Genomic DNA, 22,779 nt, shown 5'->3' on the forward strand with positions numbered 1-22,779 from the left:
GATTTCAGAATTTTCGTTCATGTTTCTGTGTATGTTTTTTTTTTATTCTCTTCTAAAGTGTCTCTATGTCTATTCTCTTCTCTGTTTGGTGTTTACTTTTCTTTGTTAGGTTTGTGATTTTTAGGTTTCAGAAGTTTCGGTCATGTTTCTGTGTATGTTTTTTTTTTTTATTCTCTTCTAAGGTGTCTCTATGTCTATTCTTCTCTCTGTTTGGTGTTTAATTTTCTTTGTCTTTTGTATAATTTGTTTTCCACGGTTATTGTTTTTCTTAGCCCTTCTGCTCCGTCTCTTTTCTTCAATCGTCTTAAACATTATCAGCGTCCCTATTCCCATTCTCCCCTCATTATCTCACTATCCATTTTCTTTATTCCTTTCTCCTCCTTTATGGCAGTTCTCCCTTCCTCATTAACCGCCAACTCGTTCATCATAGCACAAATTTCTGTTCTTTACAACCAGTTCGACATGTTCCCTTTGAAAAAAAAAAGAATTGGAGGGCATCAAGCAATTGTCTGTCTGCCCTTCTGTCTGTCTGTCTGTCTGTCCGCCTGTCGGTTGGTGTGTCGGCGGGTACTCTAATAATGCGAGGGGCAATTTGCATGAATAATTGCCTGAATAATTGCTTCCGCTGATCTAATTGCCTTGGAAAGTATGGAAAACGCTTCCCGGTAGTGGCGTGGAGAGCAACACTGAATTGAACTTTTATCAATGCCCAGCGGGTGTTAGCGGGGGATTATCAAGGGTCCGGGGGTGGGGAGAGGTGCGGGTTGGGAGTGGGATGCTTTATAGTGCCTGTGGGAGCTTTTAGGATTTCAAGGGTTAGTGAGATGAGTATGTACGATGATTAGAAGGAAGGAGTATCACAATATAGGGAGCGAGGAATGTCCAAATATCTTAAAGTGAGGGAGGTTGCGGGAGGAGAGACTGTATTGATGGGTGTGGGGGAGGCATAGTGGGAGGCCGGAGGAGCGTGGATTTATGTGTTGACCGCCAAGACCGCCTCCCTCAGAGCGTGTCGGAGGGTCACTCGGTACTTGTAGGAGTGTGTGCGGCTTGGGTTTGTATGCAGCGTTGCCAACTTATCGTACGCATCCCATTGCCTTTTCGTAGTTTCTGACATATAACAATTGCGAAAATGAAAGAAAACAATCACTACTTAACATTTTCAGCGATAACTTTAATTTTCGATCGTTATTTGTAAAGGTACGAGAGTTTTAGGAATGAAAATGATAAAAAAAAACGATGTTCAGAGTACGTCAATTTGGCATCGCTGTTTGTATGGTACGAAAGCCTTGAGGGGATTAGTGCCACAAGCGCATCACCCGCTCACAGCTAGTCAACAGGATCACTCGCTCCAAGCATAACCTACAACATAATAGAGTTCTGAACGGTGCATGTCCCGGAGGCCGAGCACTCACCTGGTGGGGCAGCGTGGCCCTGACGACTCTGTTGTTGCGCCGCCACGTGATGTAGTCGTGGGGGAGGCGTGGCGGACACACGTCCTGCTCTTCCTCCTCGCCCAGCGGCAGGTCGCCCAGCGGGGCCTCCTCCACGTGCTCCTCCACCAGGTCCTGACTTCTGTCATACACGGCGCCTCGCTCGTACACGTCCTGGCCCTCAGAGTCCCCTGACGCCACCGCCGCGTCCTCCAGGGCATCCTCCATGGGCGTGGTGCTGGTTTTGGTGACGGCTGCGCGGGGGCTCTCCAGGGCCGGCGGGTCCCTGCCCTGCGGCGTGACGGGGGAAGAGCCCATGGAGCGCGCGAGTTCCAGGGAGGGAGAGAACGGCGGGATGGGGCGTGGCTGGGGCTGGCCCGGAACGGCGCCCTCAGGTCTGTCCATGGTCGCCGCGCCGACCCTTAACCCCGGGGCCATAAGGAAAACCACGACCACCCAGGCGCCGCGGGGGAGCTTGGCCGCCATGACGCACGGCACTACAGGAGCGTGGGAGGGGAGGCAGGCGGCGCTGCCTGGCTCATGGGCGTCTGGACCGCGCCGCGCACCGCTACACTGCTCCTGCCGGGGGGAGTCACATCATGCGGCGCAAGGCGAGGCGCTCAGGCGTGGTGTTCACGGGAATGACTGTCCTGGAAACACTGGAGTACAGTCCTTTGGGGGGAGGGGGAGGCAGCGGGGGGTGGGCGTATGTGTGGAGGGGGAGGGGGGCTGCGGCGACCACTCACGGCGGCGTCACCAGCTGGCGGCGTCGGCGGTGGGTCAGGCAGGTGAGCCGCGGCCCGGCATCCTCTGCTGGCGCGCCGCCCTGCAAGGAGAGCACGGCGGTTACACACACACAGTGACAGGTAGATGGAGAGGTAGATAAGTAGTTAGACAGACAGAGAGTTTGCTGGCCACAAATTTCAGTTATGCTACATCGATTTCCAGTAAGTGTTATAGTTAGTTTAATGAAGATATATTTAGATTACACACACACACACACACACACACACACACACACACACACACACACACACACACACAAACACACATTTTTAAGGCCCCGAAGGTCGTGATCAAAGGTGATAACTCGCATTAACTCAAGCTTTGGAAACATGAGATGGATGCCCGAGATTATGGTTCCCGGAGCCGTGATCTGAAGAGCTAACTTGAAGCCTTCACTTTTACTGATGCGAAATGTTGATTGAGGAAATACAAGACTCAGCATGAAACTTGTGGATCGTATTTGAAGTCCAGTAATGTTCGTATGTTCCATTATTCCGTATTTCTTGTCTGATTCTGCCTCTTGTTGACGGGGGATGATGGTGGAGGCAACGCAGTGCTCCCAACACTAAATTTATATACTGTATTTGCAGCCTCGTAAAATATGTATGGCAACCTTTTACCTTTTTCATGCGTGACCTAGATCTTTTCAACACAAACGAGCACACACACACAGCGTCTGGCTCACAACCAGAAGGACCGGGGTTCGATTCCCCGGCCGGGTGAAGATAAGTTGGGTTTATCTTCTTTCACGTGTAGCCCCTGTTCACCTAGCAGTGAGTAGGTACGCGACGTCAGGCGAGGAGTTGTGGCCTCGTTGTCGCGGTGTGTTGTGTGTGAGTGGTCTCAGTCCTACCCAAAGATCGGTACTACGAGCTCTGTGCTCTTCCGTAGGGGAACGGCTGGCTGTCTCGAGAGAGACCCGCAGCAGACCAAGAGGTGAATTACACACACACACACACACACACACACACACACACACGCACACGCATTTGTTTAACCGTTGCCGAAATAAAACGCTTTCGTCGGCCTTGTTCACCACTCGCTCGCTCGCACAAACTTTCGCCCTAAAATGTGGGCCAACTCTGCCAATTTCCTTTAATCAACAACTTTAGCCGGGCGTGACCTGGGCGGGAGCGGGCGGGGAGGCGGCGAGGAGTGCGTGCGGCGCCTCAGCCACGAGTTCGAAGTATTAGGGGTGTTAGGTGTGAGTGTGTGTGTGTGCATGGGTAGGGGTACAGGTGTTGCCCTACTGTTCTTGGCAAGTTAAAGGGAATGGTAGGAATGCAGGTAATCTTTCGGGTGCTAGCGGGCTTTTTTGTGCTGTATATTTTTGCCCTTTCATTTGCTACCCTTATTGTAAAAAAAGAAGAAATTGATGTGAATGATAAGAGCAGGGAAGGATAGACAACCACAAAATACAAACACAGAAATATAAAAAAAAGTGAAGAAAAGAACCGTCGGAATGGGAAGGGGGCGAGAGTGGTGACGGTACGGCCAGAGACAGACAGACAGACAGACAAACGGACACAGCCACAGAAATAGACAAAGGTAAGAAATAAATCACAGTAAAGGAAAGGGTACGAGAGTAAAAGGTAGTTAGGGAGGAAAAAAGGAGGTCAGGGACGGGGCCTTTTACGTGTGTGTGTATGTGTTGCCTCGACTACCCATTCTACAGTGAGTCTCGGGAACGGAGGGAAGGTAAGGGCGCGGGGGTGAGAGCTGGTTAGGGACGAAATGACGAGGTTGGGGACAAGGCAGATTAACGAAGATTAGGTTAGAATGACTAAAGTTAGGGGGCGTAAATAGGTTTGTTACCCAGCGAATAGGGTTAGGGAGTAAGGTAGGTTAGGGAGAGACAAACACAGACAAAGAGACAGACAGAGACAGACAACAAAAGAGATAGACACAGTAACCCCCTATTATCGAGGATGGCAATGATTAGGAAGTTAGGGGGCGTTGAATAGGTTTGTTAGCCAGCGAATAGGGTTAGGGAGTAAGGTAGGTTAGGGAGAGACAAACACAGACAAAGAGACAGAGACAGATAGCAAAAGAAATAGACACAGTAACCCCCTATTATCGAGGATGGCAATAATTAGGAAGTTAGGGGGCGTTGAATAGGTTTGGAAGCCAGCGAATAGGGTTAGGGAGTAAGGTAGGTTAGGGAGAGACAAACACAGACAAAGGGACAAACAGAGACAGACAACAAAAGAGATAAAGACACAGTAACCCCCTATTATCGAGGATGGCAATAATTAGGAAGTTAGGGGGCGTTGAATAGGTTTGGAAGCCAGCGAATAGGGTTAGGGAGTAAGGTAGGTTAGGGAGAGACAAACACAGACAAATAGACAGAGACAGATAGCAAAAGAAATAGACACAGTAACCCCCTATTACCGAGGATGGCAATAATTAGGATCACGGTGATTAGAGTTTAGAGGCAGCGCATTAATGGACACGCGGACTAATTAGGTGCAATCACAGGTAGTAACCAGGTATAGGGTCATTAGCAGCCGCGGACGAGCATCTGTGGACTATATTTGACGTAATTTTGGTGTAATTTCGCGCTAATATACGTCCACAGGGTCCCTTCAGAGAGAGAGAGAGAGAGAGAGAGAGAGAGAGAGAGAGAGAGAGAGAGAGAGAGATTGATTAATGGTTTCGTTGGTGTGTGTGTGTGTGTGTGTATGTGTGTGTGTGTGTGTGTGAAGAATGGTCGTTGATGAACCGAAAATAGACTTGGAACTTTAATTTGGGAGAATGGGAAATCCTTTCTAATATAATTTAGTTAGCTCCCCCTCCCATCCCCCCCTGACACCCTCCCTTTCCCTCCCCACACATCACTGCCCCCTCCCCTTCCCCTACCTTCCCTTCCCGCTTCCTCACCCACCGAACCAGTCCCCACACTCCCCACCTCCTGTCCCTATCTAACCTCCCCACACTTTCCCTCCCTTTCTCTCCTCTCATATTACTCCCTTCCTCCCTCCCCTTAGCTTCACCCCCCTTCCTCACCCACCGAATCAACCCCCTAAGACCCCTCAGACACTCCTCCCATTACCTCCCCATCATAATTATTCTCCCCTTCTCACCCCCTTCCCAGTTCCTCTCCCACCCACCCATCCTTCCTCCTCCTCTTCCCCGCCCCTTACCTTCCCACCCGCTGCCTCACTCACCCCGACCCGTCCTCCCCAGTCCCTATCTCCCCTCCCCATCTCTCCCCCCTCCTCCCTTCCACCCCCTCCCAGACTAATTTTGTGTGTATTGCTTACCTAACCTGCCCTGATTATGGGAATTACAGGGTTTCTCTTTAATATGGCTTCGTTTTTTTTGTTTTACTCTGTGTACGTGCGTGTGTGTGTGTGTGTGTGTGTGTGTGTGTGTGTGTGTGTGCGCGCGATAGTGTGAGTGTGTTTTCCTAGCATCCCCATTAGAAGAATCATTAATTAACATCATCTGCACTCTCAGCATCATCATTTTTTACAACCATCATTACCACCACCACCACCACCACCACCCCTATCCCTCCAACCACCAGAAGCAGTCGTGTCATTCTGCGCCGCGTCATTCTCTCCTAAATTCTCTCAAAGCGACGTCCAACCATATTTGTCTCTAATCCTATTCAGGCCAAGGACCACCGCTTCCCCCTAGATCTCACCTCCCCTCTCCCTTCCTCTCCTCTCATCTCCCCTCTCCCTTTTTCTCACCTCACTCTTTTCTTCGTCTTCTTTCTCATTATCTTTTCCCTTCCTTTTCCCCCTTCTCTTCTTTGCCTGTCTTTTTGCTTTCCTCTCCCCCTTCGTCTCCTTGTTCACTATCATTTCCCTTTCCTTTGTCTCACCCTCCTTCCCTATCCTTTGCTTCCCCCCTATCCTTAAACCCTTTCCCTATTCCCTTCCATCTCTCTCTCTCTCCCACTCTCCCTCTCTTTTTCCTTTCCCTCGCATTCATATCCCCTACCTTACCATATCCTCGAATTTCCTTTCCTAGACACCCCGGCGCCTCCTCCTCCTCCTCCTCCTCTTCCTCCTCCTCCTCCTCCTCCTCCTCCTCCTCCTCCTCCTCCTCCTCCTCCTCCTCCTCCTTGTGATGCATTAAATTCATCCAGGACATAAAGAAGACACGGGTTTTGCAAGTGTATTTATTCGCCTTGGAACGAAAGCAAATGTAAAGAAAGAAAGAAAGAAAATGAAGAAAAGAATATTAAGTCCATTTTTCTACATGTTTCGAAGTCGTAACGTCGCGGAAAATCCCGTTCTCATCCGTTCTCAGTGAGCCTTCGTGTTTTTTTTTTCGTATTCGTTTTCTTTTGGTTTCGTTTTCTGTTTGTTTTTGTCTCGTGTAGCGACAGCGCACACGTGACACAAGCACCTCACGGCTCCCTCCCTCCTCAGCGCTAATTCTTGCGTATTGGATGTGAAATTGGAAAATAAAATCAGGTCGCGAGTTTTCCCGAGCGTTAAGAGCGGAAGGGGAATTTGCATCGGGCCATTTCTTGGGATGGGAAGGCGAGGGCGTAACGTGTGGAGGAGGGAAGGAAAGACTTGGAGGCGCCAAGGGAGTACGAGTCGGTGTAGGAGTGGGATAAGGAGTAGGATAAGGAGTAAGAGCAGGATAAGGATTAGGTGTAGGATAAGGATTAGGTGTAGGATAAGGATTAGGAGTCGGATAAGGAGTCGGATAAGGAGTCGGATAAGGAGTAGGATAAGGAGTAGGAGTAGGATTGAGAAGGAATAAGAAGGAATAAGAAGGAATAAGGAGAGAGAGAGAGAGAGAGAGAGAGAGAGAGAGAGAGAGAGAGAGAGAGAGAGAGAGAAAAACTGACAGACAGAGACCCATCGGATTAAGGGAATGGCCGCATTAGAGAAGGGTGTGATACCGTTGTGACTGTACGATATTTAATAGAATAAGCCTTGGAGGATCAAATACGGAGTGAAGGGGGACGGAAACTGGGCATTAGAGGGCAGAACATGGTACTGGAGATCACATAGGGTATTGGATGCGGTAAAACAATAGGATCCAACACTATAGGAAAGGAAGTACGATTTTCAGAGGGAAGGACTAGAAGGGGAACATATGTTAGTGGAAGGATATCATGGAAAGGATTTTAATTTGAACGTCACTTGATTTATAAGGATATTAGGTACGGTGAAACTAGAGGATGCAATAGAGAGGGAGAGAATGAACGAACTAAAAATAATTGGAATGAAGAGAAATAGGAAGCAAGAGAGAGAGTGAGAGAAGGAACGAATTAAAATAAAGAAAAATTCAAGAAAAAATAGGATGGAGTGGAAGGAAGAAAATAAAAAGAATTACAGGAGAAGAATATTGGATACAGTGACACAATAGGAGGCAGTAGAGAGGAAGTGAAGAAAGACACTAAAAAAATAAGAGGGAGTGAAGAAAGAAAAAGAATGGAGTGGAAGGAAGAAAGGAAAAATGAAATGCAGTAGAAGGTTATTGGATACGGTGATACGATAGGCTGCAATAAAAAGGGAGAGAAAAACAAAAACAAAATTAATGAAGGTTATGAAAAAAAAAATAGGATGCACTAGAGAGGGAGGGACCGAGCGAAGTAAAAAAAAGAAAGAAATGGAGAAAAATAAGCATGGATTGAAAGAAAGAACATAAACAAAATAAATAAATAGATGAAATACAATGGAATAGGAAGTAAAATAAATATCATAGAATAGCAAATAGTGGAATTGCAAGGAAAAGAAAACAGAAGAAACAGAATAGAAGTATAACACAATAATAAGTTGAAAAAGAAATAGAGCAGAAAACAATGGAATGAAAGGAAGAAGAAATGAAGACACAGAACAGAGGGAAAGAAGAAATAGAATAAAAAGCAGAAGTAGAAGACAGAATAGAAAATAACGGAATGAAAGGAAGAAAAATAGAAGACAGAACAGTGGAAAAGAATAAAAAGAATAAAAAAGCAGAAGTAGAAGATATAATAGAAGAAGAAATCGAGGAAACAGAACCAAAGAGGGAACGGACAAGGGGAATGAGGCAGTCTGGGGTCATCTGCGGTCCGCGAGTCATCACCTGCCGGGCCAAGAATCTCATTAGGGGAAGGAAAACTCAGGTGGATGGCCGGAAGGGAGGAAGGGAGAGGCGGTGTCAGCAAACAGGGAGGAGGGACGGGCTGGGAAGGGGGGGGAGGGAGAGAGGTATAGACAGAGGCAAGGGAGGAAAAGAGGGAAGGAAAAATCAAAGGGCAGAAGGAAGGAGGAAAGGAAAATCGGAAGGAAAAATAGAAGATAAAATGAGGGAAATAATGAGGGAAAAAGGGACAGAGAGAGGAAGAAGAAGGAAGGAGGGAAGGAAGAATTAAAAGGAGGAGGAAAGGAAGGAATGGGAGGATGAAGTAATAGAGGATGGGATAGGAGAGAAAAAAAAACAAAGGAAAGAAGGAAGAGAGTGAGAGAAAAGAAGACATGAAGGAGCTGGTAGACACAGAAGGAAGGAGGGAAGGAAGAATTAAAAAGAGGCGGAAAGGAAGGAAGGGGAAAAGGGAGAAATAGAGGATGGGATAGGAGAGAAAAAAATAATGTAAAGAAAGGGGAAAGTGAGCGAAAGACGGGAAGGAGCTTGTAGAGACAGAAGGAAGGATGGAAGAAAGTATAGCATGGAGGAAGCAAGGAAGGAAGAGGAGGAGAAATATGGAGGATAATGTAAAACGAGGGAGATAATAAATAGAGAAGGAGGTGAGAGATGAAGGAAGGATGTGAAGGAGTCCATGTGTGTTAGTAAGTTTGTGAGTGAGTGAGTGAGTGAGTACAAAGGGAAAGAAGGGAGAGAGTGAAAGAAAGGGGGTAGAAAAAAGACACAGAATAAACATAGGAAAGAGCAGAGACATGATGATACGGTAAAGAAAAGGAATGTCTGAAAGAAAAGGAAGATAAGGAATGAAAATTTGAAGGGAGACAGTGAAAAAAGGGGAAAGAATGAAAACACAGAATAAACATAGGAAAGAACAGAGGCACAATGATACGGTAGAGGAAGGGAATATCTATGAAAGAAAAGGAAGATAAGGAATGAAAATTTGAAGGGAGACAGTGAAAAAAAAAGGGGGAGAATGAAAACACAGAATAAACATAGGAAAGAACAGAGGCACAATGATACAGTAAAGGAAGGGAATGTCTATGAAAGAAAAGGAAGATAAGGAATGAAAATTTGAAGGGAGACAGTGAAAAAAAAGGGGGAGAATGAAAACACAGAATAAACATAGGAAAGAACAGAGGCACAATGATACAGTAAAGGAAGGGAATATCTATGAAAGAAAAGGAAGATAAGGAATGAAAATTTGAAGGGAGACAGTGAAAAAAAAGGGAAAGAATGAAAACACAGAATAAACATAGGAAAGAACAGAGGCACAATGATACAGTAAAGGAAGGGAATGTCTATGAAAGAAAAGGTAGATAAGGAATGAAAATTTGAAGGGAGACAGTGAAAAAAAAAGGGGAAGAATGAAAACACAGAATAAACATAGGAAAGAACAGAGGCACAATGATACGGTAAAGGAAGGGAATATATATGAAAGAAAAGGAAGATAAGGAATGAAAATTTGAGAGGCAGAAAAGGGAAGCAGGAAAGAGAACTGAAGGGCGCGGAAAATGAATGATTGGAAAAATATTAAATCACAGAGAAAAACGGTTAGGGAAGTGAAGTATGGCGTCTATCGCTTTTTTCCAATTACATTTTCTTCCTTAATTCGGTTGTCTTCTTTCTCTTTCCTTACCTTTTAGTGACACATATGTAGTTTTTTTTTATTTATTTACATCGCCCATTTTGTCTTTCTCATTCCTCAAATTCATCATCGTTCTTGTGTGTGATCTTCCTTTCCTTCCTCCTCCTCCTCCTCTTTCCTCACTTCTCCCCCCCCCCCCCCACCCACCACACACACACGCTTCATTATCATCATCATCATCATCCTCATCCTCATCCTCTTCTGGCACCTGTCTAAAGTAAGGAATAAGAAGGAGGGGTTTTACTAAAGACTCGCAATTTAATCTCTCCCCTCCTCCTTCTCCTCCTTCTCCTCTTCCTCCTCCTCCTCCTCCCCTCGTGGGTCCCATCAGGTGAAAATGAGCTCAGGGAAACGCGGCATTTGGTGAAGGTGATTGATGGTGACTTCTTAAGGAGGGGAGTGGCAGGTGCAGGAGGAGGAGGAGGAGGAGGAGGAGGAGGAGGAAAGACCTTGACCTGTGAAAGGATTGATGTCTGTGAGGTGGAGACTGTTTTCTTTGAGAGAGAGAGAGAGAGAGAGAGAGAGAGAGAGAGAGAGAGAGAGAGAGAGAGAGAGAGAGAGAGTTAAAGGCTACAGACTCAATCCATCAGTAAATCATATATAATGGAACTCTTTCATATAGTTCTTCATATTACTACGCGTGTTGTTCTGTCTGTATCACCTTTGACCTTTTCAGAGCGCGCACGGCCTTGACCATAACAGGGCGTATTATTCTTGATTCTAAAATAACACGAAAAAAAATTCTTCTTATTGTTCTTGTTTTTTTTTTTACACAACCATCATCATCATCATTATCATTATCATTTTATTTTTTTATTTTTGTTACCACCACTACTACTACTACTACTACTACTACTACTACTACTACTACTACTACTACAATTGCTTCTATTATTAACAGTATACTACTACTACTACTACTATTACTACTACTACTACTACTACTACTACTACTACTACTACTACTACTACTACTACTACTACTACTACTACTACTACTACTACTACTACTACTACTACTACTACTACTACTACTACTACTACTACCACAACCACCACTGCCACTACTACCACTACTTTAACGACTTATACTCTTACTTTTAATACTCTCCCTTTGTCGTGGGCTCGCGTAGACGAATGATTAACTAATGTCTCGTAATGAACCGCCGACGATCGCTCAGGTGGAAGGTAGCGTGCAGGTAATTAAGCTCCACCTGGACAACAAATGCCGCCTCTAATGCTCGCCGCCGGGGCCATTTGTGCTGAATTCATTATAATCAATTGAGCCGAGTCTGCGGACCTTAAATGGCCTTGTGCGGTAATTTTTCACGCAAAGTTATGAGCGAGCAATAATCTGTTACTCTCTCTCTCTCTCTCTCTCTCTCTCTCTCTCTCTCTCTCTCTCTCTCTCTCTCTCTCTCTCTCCGAAATAATAATTGAAAGTAAGGTCTAAAATATCCTCATTATTTGTATTTTCTCCTTTTTGACGTTCTTGGCATGGTATGAGGAGGAGGAGGAGGAGGAGGAGGAGGAGGAGGAGGAGGAGGAGGAGGAGGAGGAGGAGGAGGAGGAGAAAGGGGAGGAGGAGAAGGTGGTTTACGAGCAGAGAGAGAGAGAGAGAGAGAGAGAGAGAGAGAGAGAGAGAGAGAGAGAGAGAGAGAGAGAAAACGAACGAAAACGAACGAGACCAAGAACGAACGAGACCGAGAACGAACGAGAGCGAGTAAGCGAGAGAGAGACAGAGAAACTCGACCTCCGAAGAATGATGAGAGAGTCAGAAAAGAAAACGAAGGAAAGAGGAATAAGAACGCTAAAAAAAATATCCCTTTGAACCTCGCTCTCAAAATCTGCGCCGGAGCCAAGTCAACCCTCCCCCAGACGCCAATGCGGAGGTCTGGCGGCAAGGCTTCAGTCCGACCTTCATTTGTTTTTCCCCCGGCGGCCTCGTGATGGTTTATTAGGATTACTATTTGACGTGGGATTTTGAATGTGAGAGTGTGTTAGTGTTTTAATTCATGGAGGAAGAGGAGGAGGAGGAAGAGGAGGAGGAGGAAGAGGAGGTTTATTAGGATTAATATTTGACGTGTGATTTTGAATGTGAGGTTGTGTTAGTGTTTTAATTCATGGAGGAAGAGGAGGAGGATGAGGAAGAGGAGGTTTATTAGGATTACTATTTAACGTGTGATGTCAAAGGTAAAGCTGTGTTAGTGTTTTAATTCATGGAGGAAGAGGAGGAGGAGGAGAGGAAGAGGAGGATTATTAGGATTACTATTTGACGTGTGATTTGAAAGGTGAGGGTGTGTTAGTGTTTTTATTCATGGAGGAAGAGGAGGAGGAAGGAGGAGGAGGATGACGACGAGGAAGTAGAGTAGACGAAGAGAAGGAGGAGGACGAATAGCAGGAGGAAAAATAGTTAACTTGTAAATATATACTTCCAAAAAGGTATATCAGAAAATATGTTGAGGTAATGGAAATATAGATAACACACACACACACACACACACACACACACACACACACACACACACACACACACACACACACACACACACACACACACACACACACACACAGTTTGGAGGTCGGAAAGGTGAACTGTTGGGAAACTGATGGAATGTTGTGTTGATAAATGTGTTTGTCCGTGTGTGTGTATGTACGTGTGTGAGAGAGAGAGAGAGAGAGAGAGAGAGAGAGAGAGAGAGAGAGAGAGAGAGAGAGAGAGAGACAGCCAGACAGCCATCACCTGCCAGCCAGCGGTCGCCATGGTAACGCACCCCGTCAGACATTGAGCTCCCTGTGACTAATACGCGACCCCTTCAGCGTGACGAGCCATCCTTATGCCCCTCACATCCCTTCACTTCCCCTCCCTTCCCTTCACTTCCCTGCGCCTCTTCCCTTCACTTTCCTCCTCCCTCCTTCCTTCCCTTCCCTTCCCTTCCCTTTCCTTCCCTTCACTTCACTTCCCTTCACTTTCCTCCTTCTTCCTTCCCTTCACTTTCCTTTTCCCTTCTTCCTTCCCCACCCCACATTACTCCTTTCTCACACTTCTTCTCTTCTAACCTCTTTTTTTTCATCTTCTAATTTTGCTTACACATCCCTTCACTTTATTTAACTTCTACCCTTCACCTTTCACCCTTCCCTTTTTCCTTTCCCTTTCCCTTGAGTTTTTTCCTTTCAGTTCTCTCCCCTTCACATCACATGCGGTTCGTCTTTCCCCTTCCCTTAGGTTTCCCATCATTTTCTTGTTCTTATATATTCCCTTCAATTTTTGTTTATTGTCCCAGTTCCTCCCCATCTTTTTTATCATAATTTTCTTCACAATTAATTTCCTTTAACTTTCCTTTAATTCCCTTCACTTCTCTCTTTGCCATCGCTAGTTTCGTTATTTCTCTTCTCTTCCTATACTTTCCATTCTCCTTTTTAGCTTCTCTTTCCTCTATTGCTTTTCTGTACAGTCTCCAATTTCTTTTTCTAACATCTTTATCATGCTTTTACTTGACCGTGTTTCCTTTCACTCGCCTGCCTTTCTTTTCCTGCTTCTCTTCACATATCAATTCTTTTTTCCATTCCTTTCATCCATTTCCATCTGTTTCCGTTTCCCTTTCCTTCTTTTCTCGTCATCGCCAATTTTTAGTTTTTTTGCATGGACTTACATTTTTATTTCTCCCTTCTTCACCTCCTTCCTTCTCTCTCCTTATCCTTATCATTTATCGTCTCCTTGTCTGCCTCACTCTTTCTCCTTCCCTCCCATCCATATCACTCAGGAGTTCTGGAAGTATGTGGAAAGTTTAAAGTTAAGCCTAATCTTCTTCTACATCTTCTACCTCCTCCTCCTCCCCCTCCTCCTTCTCCTCCTCCTCTTCCTCTTCCTCGTCCTCCTCCTTCTCGAACCCCAAAACGTTAAGTAAATTTTGACATTCCGACACGTTGCATCACTATTTTTCCTCTCTCTCTCTCTCTCTCTCTCTCTCTCTCTCTCTCTCTCTCTCTCTCTCTCTCTCTCTCTCTCTCACCTATTACCATTCACGATGTGTCAAAGGCGTAACGTGCGAAATTCTTTTTTTTTTTTTTTTCTCTCGCTCTATTTTTCGTCAGCGTGTTTCGAAAATATTATTGTGTTCCTGTCACATGGCCGTTCAGGCACTTAGCTTTGGAGAGAGAGAGAGAGAGAGAGAGAGAGAGAGAGAGAGAGAGAGACAGACAGACATAGACAGACACATAAAGAAACAGACAGACAGACACATACGGATATACAGAGAAACACAGTCACAATCACTCATAATCACAGACACTCAGAAACGTACATACTCTTCTCACAGACACTCACAGACATTCACAGACACGCACAGACACGCACAGACACACACATGAACAAAGCTAAGCAAAAACCGGCAGGAAAACAGACAAAAACAGACAGACCAAAAGACGGACGACAAAAGAAATACCACCACGAAAATACCTGCCACCCTTGATTGCAGGTAGATAAATGAACCTCTCACCTGATGGCACGTGTCTCATTAACCCCCGTAATTAATGAGAGCAAGGTGGGGCGTTAAATATATTCGGGATTCTGCTTATCGCTATAGCATACCTGACAGTAATTAAGCCTCAGGTGTAATTAGTACCTCATTATGCCTCATTATCAATAGGTCGACTATCACTTGGTATTCAGCCACTCCATCCCTTAGAGAGAGAGAGAGAGAGAGAGAGAGAGAGAGAGAGAGAGAGAGAGAGAGAGAGAGAGAGAGAGATTATGTTTTCTGCTTTGTTTATATCAGTCAATCAGTCAGTCAATCAGTCAGTCAGTCAGCCAGTCAGTCAATCACTTTTTTTTCGTCCTTCCTTGTGTGTTTGCCTTTGTTTGTTTATTTGTTTATTTGTGCATGTGTTCGTTTTTGCCCTTGTGTATATCTATATGTCTGTTCGTGTTTGTCTGCCAATTATTGTGACTGTGTTTGTTTGCGTCTCTACCTGTCTGTCTCTGTCTGTGTTTCTCTGTTTGCGTCTCTACTTGTCTGTCTCTGTCTGTGTTTCTCTGTTTGCGTCTCTATCTGTCTGTCTCTGTCTGTGTTTCTCTGTTTGCGTCTCTACCTGTCTGTCTCTGTCTGTGTTTCTCTGTTTGCGTCTCTATCTGTCTGTCTCTGTCTGTGTTTCTCTGTTTGCGTCTCTATCTGTCTGTCTCTGTCTGTGTTTCTCTGTTTGAGTTTCTATCTGTCTGTCTCTGTCTGTGTTTCTCTGTTTGCGTTTCTATCTGTCTGTCTCTGTCTGTGTTTCTCTGTTTGCAACTCTGTCTATCTGTCTGTCTGTGCTTTTCTGTTTGCTTCTCTACCTCTCTGTCTCTGCCTGTCTGTTTGTCGCTTGAGGGAGAGGGACAGAGCGAGGAAGGGAATAATGTGTCTGTTTGTGTCTGTCTGTTTGTTTTGGTGACTGTATCTGTTCGCGTCTGTACCTGTCTGTCTGTCTCCCTGTCTGTCACTAAGAGGAAGAGGGACAGAGCGTGGAAAGGAATAATGTGTTTGTTTGTTTGAACGTTTTTATGGCATTTCCAAAATCACGGACCATCGTTAGCGGCGTGTTTTTTCCTCGTGTTTTTCCTCCTCCGCCGTTAGTGGTTGTTGCCGTTCAGTTGATGTATGTGTTTGTGTTATCTATGTGTGTATTTATGTATGTATGTAGGGTAGAGTGGCATGCATGTATCTGTATGTATGTATGTATGTATGTATGTATTAAAAACAAACTTACATAAGGAATAAGAACCATTGTGTCGCTAACGGAGGAAAATGACCAACGTTCACACACACACACACACACACACACACACACACACACACACACACACACACACACACACACACACACACACACACACACACACACGTACAACGTTAATAGTTAGTGTTGTTAAAAGTCCCTGCATATCTCTCTTTATCTGCCTCTCTCCCTCTCTCTATCTATCTAACATACATACGCACACACGTTCCCTCCCTGCTCAGTACATCATAAAGATCGTGACCTTTTTGTATCACTTAACGTAATCAGTCTTCCCTGTCCGTAACATATACTCTCTCTCTCTCTCTCTCTCTCTCTCTCTCTCTCTCTCTCTCTCTCTCTCTCATATTAAAGACTTTATCAGATTTTAAACATGGTAGTGAAACGCGAAAAGCAAACACCGTAGACTTTTACATTTTCACAGTGTCGTCTCCTGTCTATCTGTCTGTGTCTATTTCCCTGTATTTGTCTATCTTTCTCTTTCTCTGTCTCTCTATCTCTCTATCTATCTATATCCTGAGTTAGGAGAATCAGAAGTAGAGACAGACTTGAATAGGAGTAAAGGAGAGAAGGAGTCGGGATTCAGATATTGCTAGCGTCCCAATGAGTTCGAGGAAGCAAACGGAGGGGAGAGAGAAGGAGATTGAGAAAGGAGGGGAAAAGGAGAGGGGGGAGAGAGGCGAAAGAGGAAGTTTGAGATGCCAAGGAGCGGAAAATGGAAGAGGAAGATTGAGAAATGGAGTGTGGGGATAAGAAACGCGGAATGAGAGAAAAACAGAGAAAAAAACAAACAGAGGAAAGTTTGATAAAAGAAAACAATTGATGGAAGGGAATGACAGGAACAGATGGACGAAAGGAGTAAAGAAAGAAAGGAAGGGTTGTGATGGATGAAAGAAAGATAAGGGAGGAAGAAGGAGGAGGAGGAGGAGGAGGAGGAGGAGGAGGAGGAGGAGGAGGAGGAGGAGGAGGAGGAGGAGGAGGAGGAAGTGGAGGAGGAGGAGGACAATGAAATGACGAGGAAAAATAGGAAGAAAGGAAGGAATCAGAGAGAATCACATCTTTGGAGGCGGCGGAGGAAGAAGAGGTCGAGGGAGGAAGAATAAGAAGAGAAGAGATGAAAAAGAGAATAACCAACAGTGAAGGAGAATAGAATGACAGCAAACAGACAGTGACAGACGAATGAAAGGAAGGAATCCAGAAAAGAAGAAACGAAGAGAGAGAGAGAGAGAGAGAGAGAGAGAGAGAGAGAGAGAGAGAGAGAGAGAGAGAAGCGGAGATTATGACAGAATGAAGAAATGGAGGAAAGAAAGAAACAGAGACAGATGGGAAAGTGCAGACACATGATTAAAATGAGAAGGAAATTGCACAGAAAGACGGAGAAAGAAACGAAGGAGGGAATAGAGAGTGGAGACAGAGGAGGAGGGATAAAAAAGAGCTGTGAGAGATGGCGGAAATAAAAGAAAAGTGTCAGGTGAAAAGAGAGAGAGAGAGAGAGAGAGAGAGAGAGAGAGAGAGAGAGCGCACAGTTGTCAGCTCACATAAAAATAATTACTCTGTATTCCGTGGCACAAATAATTCCGAAAAATATTAAAGCTCTCTTATTACTCGCCTTTGTGCTCGCAGATTTGAAGTTTCTCTTTTATATTTTTTCCGCGATGACAAGGAAGTGTAATGCTTTGAAGTGTCTCGCCTGCTCTTTGTGTGTGTTTTTGTTTTTGTGTGTGTGTGTGTGTGTGTGTGTGTGTGTGTGTGTGTGTGTGTGTGTGTGTGTGTGTGTGTGTGTGTGTGTGTGTGTGTGTGTGTGTGTGTGTGTGTGTGTCCTAGCCTGTGCGTGTGTGAGTGTGTATCCTTGCCGGTGCGTGCGTGCGTGTGTACCCGTGTGTGTATATTTGTTTGACCTGCAAATAGCAATTTCACGATTTGCTTTTTATATTCCTTCCGTAAAGGTTATTCTGAATGCTGATGAATAATAATGACCGGGAAATGAATAACGTCGATGTAATTTGAGAAAAAAATGTTTTCGACGCATTTTAAGAACGACTGAGACAGTAATTATTTTTGGGCACATTTTTTTTAGTGACATTTTACCTTTTAATGAGTTTTCAGAGTGGAATTTTGTTTATTCTTTTTTTTGCTATTCTTCGCTTGCCGTTTAGAATAACATTAGTTCTCTCATTAATATTAGTTTTATTCTCATTGGTCTTGTGGTGTTTCTTGTCTTTTTTCACTCTAATACTATTCATCAGCTTATTATTATTTTCATGAATTTAATTTTATTTATTTTATTCAGTCAATCAATCGATGGGGGCGTACACCAGGGGGTGCGTCACCTTGCCCACCCTGCGTCGGCAAGTCCGGGGCTCTCCTGGCAAGTCTCCATGCAGAACCCTTTCTCATCCTAAATAGACTGCCTCCTGCCAGGATCCATCGACTTGCTCTAGCCATAAACAATGGGCGTCCTTATTAGAAGAGGTGTCCTCTTCCACTCAGGATTGTCTCTTACAGAAACAACCCGACGAGCTGGGTCGGCTTCTGGGTAACGTGCCACTTGCCCGTATAGCCGGAGTTGGCGTTGACGGACAGTGCGGGTGATATATGTCGAATCAGTTTCACGGAGTAGTCTTCGGTTTGACACAAAGTCATTCCCATGATTCTGCGTAGACACTTATTACCAAACGCATCAATCCGCCTCTTCCAGTCACTATTTAGTGTCTATATCTCACAACCATAGAATAAGACAGGGAACACAAGCGACTTAAAGATCTGGATCCTAATTTTCATTTTTTCGCCTGTTTATCAATGTTTCCATTTTATCCATTTAAATTTTACCATTTTTGTTATATTTCTTATCATCATTTTAATATTGTTTCCTTTACTGAACGATTAGCATTTTCTGTCCCTTCATTATTTCAAAATTATAAATGTATCTTTCCTTACACTTGTCGGATGCAATCATTATCATTAAGCCGTCACCATTACGTTCCCTTGGCGCCATTCCCGCTCCTCCTGCTGACCTGTCACGCGTCAGCACTATATTGCGCCGCCGTGAGTGAGCGGAGGCGGATGAGCCAAAAATCCGCTCCTGTCGGGGGCGGTAAAGGCAAATTTCTGAATTATTGAGACGGATTTACGACCTTAACGTCCACGATCTGTTAGCCGAGCCGCGGAATGGAATTGTATTGCATCATGGACCCATCTCTCTCTCTCTCTCTCTCTCTCTCTCTCTCTCTCTCTCTCTCTCTCTCTCTCTCTCTCTCTCTCTCTCTCTCTCTCTCTCTCTCTCTCTCTCATACACACACACACACACACACACACACACAGACAAATACACAGAGACGTATGTATATATGTTTGTGTTTATTAACCGCTGCGCCCCTCTTCGTGTGTGTGTGTTTGTGTGTGTGTGTGTGTGTTTGTGTGTGTGTGTGTGTGTGTGTGTGTGTGTGAGGGATGGTGATTATAAGGCCACAGTCGGAATATGTATGAGGCTATTTCACTGTTTACGCGCCAGGGTGTGTATGGTTTGTGTATTTGTAACGCGTTGGTCCTCTCCCCTAACCCCTAAAGTACCTCGGAGGGTCAATTTTGTATTACTGAGTATCGATAGTCAGTTAGCACATTGACGTTAACGTTAAATGATCCCTCTTATGTTTTTTTTTGTCTTCGTGTATCGCACTCTTTCCATTTATCTTTTTTTTTTTTTTGCCTCAGTAGCTAGCTGTCTTTCTCTCCTAATCAGTTCAGTTTTCCGTTTGTTTCTGCTTCTGATCACGATATTTCCTCTCCCTTTGTTCATCTCTGTGTGTCTGTTTCATTTCTGTCTGCCTCTGCCCCTCGCTGTGTGTGTGTGTTGCTTTGTGTCTTTGTATATGTGTAGATTCGTTTGTATTAATATAGCTCTGTCTTTGTCACACTCACGGACACCGACACACACACACACACACACACACACACACACACACACACACACACACACACCTCCACCTCCACCACCAATATTGTCGGGCAGGGAAAGAATCACACAGAAATTGGCGACGCGCTCCGATTTGGGTTATTGCTACGACGTCAAAAGTTAGATAATTTCTCCGTGATTTGTATTGGTTTTGAGAGAGAGAGAGAGAGAGAGAGAGAGTCTGTGTTTGTGTTTGAGTCAGCCACAACATAGGGATTAGAGTAAGGTTGGAATTGAGTGGAATGCATTGATGGCGAGGCGGAGCAAACGAGCGAGCGAATTGTTAACTGGATGGGTGGACGAAATGAAGTGGGAGAAAATGAGTCAGTGGATTGGAAGGGATACGGGAACGTGAGTCATGAGCGAAAGTGGAATGAACGGTGAATGAAAGTGGACGCAGTGAGAACGAAAAAAAAAAAAAAAAAAAACAACGACCAAGGTTTAATAGCATGAGAATAGAAAAAAAAATAGTAATTGATATATAAAATGAAATAGGAGGATAGGTGGATTAAATAATAGGAAATAGAATACCAGTTCGACACAAGAGGAATAGTTTCATGCACAGACTGAACAGCGAGCAATATGTCGAGGTTTTAAGAGGAAACGAAATGGGAAATGCACAGACCGAATACATGAATTTAGAACTTGAATGATTGCAACTGAAACAAAAGAATGTATAAAGCTCCAAGAAATATTAATTGGTGCAACAAATAGCGAGGGTTTGAAGATGAGGGTTTGGAGGTCGGCATTGAAAAAGTGAGGAAGAGACAGAGGAAATAATTGAACATAAAAGAATACTAAAAAAAAACCTCGAAAAAGTGAAAAAAAGAACAGATATAACGAGGCAGAATGGGAGACATTTTCGTAGACCAATCATATTAAACCTGTACGAATTAGAAAGGAAGATGAATGTTGAGTTCAAGTAAGTAGTGTTAAGTAAGTAGTGTTTAAATAAGTAGTGTTAAAGTAAATATAGCAAGGAAATGGGTAGATAAGAAATGATATAAAACGAAACGACGGAGAAGTGATAGAGAGCGAAGAAAAGAGAGGAGAGAGGAAGAAAGTGGGAGAAGGAAAGAATGAAGGAGGTAGGTTTAGATCCCTTGAGAGAGAAGAATCATACCCAAGAAATAAGCTGTTGAGGAAGTGGAGAGAGTGGGTCGTGGCGCAAGCTGTCGGTGGAGGCGGTGGAGGTCATCCATTGGAGGGATTAGTGGAGGGACGGCGGAGAAAAAATGGAGGAGGACGAAGGACGGAGTGGAGGAAGGATTAAGGCTCTGATTGAGGGATTTAGGTAGGCGTCTTCCCTCCCTCCTTCCCTTCCTCCTTTCTCTTCTTGTATCCTTCCTGTCTGTTCCTTCTTCCTTCCTCGCTTCCTCCCTCACCAGCCGTTTCCTCCTCGTTCCTCTTTTCTTTTCTCTTTACCAACATATCAACTAATTAGCAAACTGCATCACCCCCTTCTTCTTCCCCTTTCTCCCTCCCCTCCTCCTTTCTTTTCCTTCGTCTTCCCTATCTGTCCCTTCTTCCTTTCTTACTTCCTCCTTCCCCAGCTGTCTCTACCTTGTTCCTTTTTTGCTTTTCTCCTTAACAACATTCCACCTAATTAGCAAACTTATTCTTCCCTTCTTATCCTTTCTTCCTCCCTTCCTCCTTTTTCTTCCTTTGTCCTCACTATCCGTCCCATCTTCCTTCCTCCCCAGTCGTGTCCAGTATGTTTTTCTTTTCCAATCCTCTTTACCAACAATCCAAGTCATTAACAAACTCTTCCTTCCTCCCTTCCTCTTACCCTTTCTCCCTTCCTTCCTTCTTCTTTCTCTTCCTCTCCTTATATCTCTTCCTTCCACGTTTACTCCTTCTCTAGCCGTCTCTATTCTGTTCCTCTCTCCCTTTCCTATTTACCAACAATCCAAGCCATTAACAAACTCTTCCTTCCTTCCTTCTTCTTATATACCCTTTTTCCTTCCCTTTCTTTTACTTCATCAATGTTGCCCTTTTTTCAACCTTTTTTTGTCTTTTTACCTTTATTAACTTTCAAACCCCAATTCCTTCTTTCCCTCCTCATAAGAACATAAGATTATAAAGTGTCTGCAAGAGGCCAGTTGGTCTGTACAAAGCAGCTCCTGTGAACCTAACACCACCTAACATCACAGTCCATGAATTTATCCTACCTATTTTTTAATGTGACTATCGTATTGACACTCAAAACATGACTACCAAGCCTGTTCCACTCATTTACCAGACTGTTAGTAAACCAATTTCTGCCTATGTCCCTTATCCAATTTAAACTTTTTTTTTTTTTTTACAACAAAGGCGACGGCTCAAGGGCAACAAAAAGTGTAGAAAAAAAGTCCGCTACTCACCGCTCCCATAACAGACAAAAGTAAAGAGTGGCCAATGATGAGGTCAATTTCGGGTGTAGCGTTGTCTTGATACACTCTTCTTGAAGGAGGAGGTAGGACACGTTGTAATGGGTTTAAACTGGATCAATTAAAAATCCCATTACTCACCTTCCCTTCCTCGTACCTCATCAGCGTTGCCATTATCGCGACCTTCCTTCATTCCCTTCAAGCCACCACATCAGACTTCCCTTCCTCCATTCCTCTAACTCTTTCTCTTTTCTTTCCTTGAACCCTATTAGTCTTGCCTTTCTTAACGTCCTTTTTTCCTTTCCGTTCTCCCTCCCTCCTTCCCTTCCTCCCTCCCTCCCTCCCACCTCCCTCACCCCCATATAAAGTAAACGAAGCTCTCATAATTCTTCTCCGCTCAATTAATGCCCGTCCGAGCTCCCTTTCCTTATCGTTTTTAATATAATCTTTCTCTGAATTGGATGGTTTGTCCGTAATGTCTTCCGCCCGGTGTGTTCTCCAAAATTGGTTGTTGTTATTTATTTTATACTTTGTTTCAATATTTTAGCCGTGGTATTAGCGGGTTTACGTTAATATCGCTCTGATTTATTTTTCGGTTTGATATTTTTTGTTCAGGCTGTTATATATACATAGGAATTTGTTTTAAGTATTTTTCGATATTAGTTTCCCGTACACAAATTGTTGCTTTTATTCTCATTCTACAAAAAAATATATCAGAAGCATTTT

The 22,779-nt window shown here is 44.3% G+C and overlaps 1 protein-coding gene across 4 annotated transcripts in view; it reads right to left on the reverse strand.

The window, feature by feature from the left end:
* Positions 1–2,363, reverse strand: part of LOC127000359 (delta and Notch-like epidermal growth factor-related receptor) — a 189,996-nt gene extending 187,633 nt beyond the window's left edge. For all 4 annotated transcript variants that reach the window (XM_050863992.1, XM_050863993.1, XM_050863991.1 and 1 more), the window contains exon 1: positions 1,416–2,363. In XM_050863992.1, coding sequence (XP_050719949.1) covers positions 1,416–1,919 — 504 coding nt within the window. In that variant the 5' untranslated portion in view covers positions 1,920–2,363. The remainder of the gene's footprint in view (positions 1–1,415) is intronic.
* Between the last annotated feature and the right edge of the window lie 20,416 nt (positions 2,364–22,779).

This window comes from Eriocheir sinensis, chromosome 18, assembly GCF_024679095.1.
Source record: "Eriocheir sinensis breed Jianghai 21 chromosome 18, ASM2467909v1, whole genome shotgun sequence".
Taxonomy (NCBI): domain Eukaryota; kingdom Metazoa; phylum Arthropoda; class Malacostraca; order Decapoda; family Varunidae; genus Eriocheir; species Eriocheir sinensis.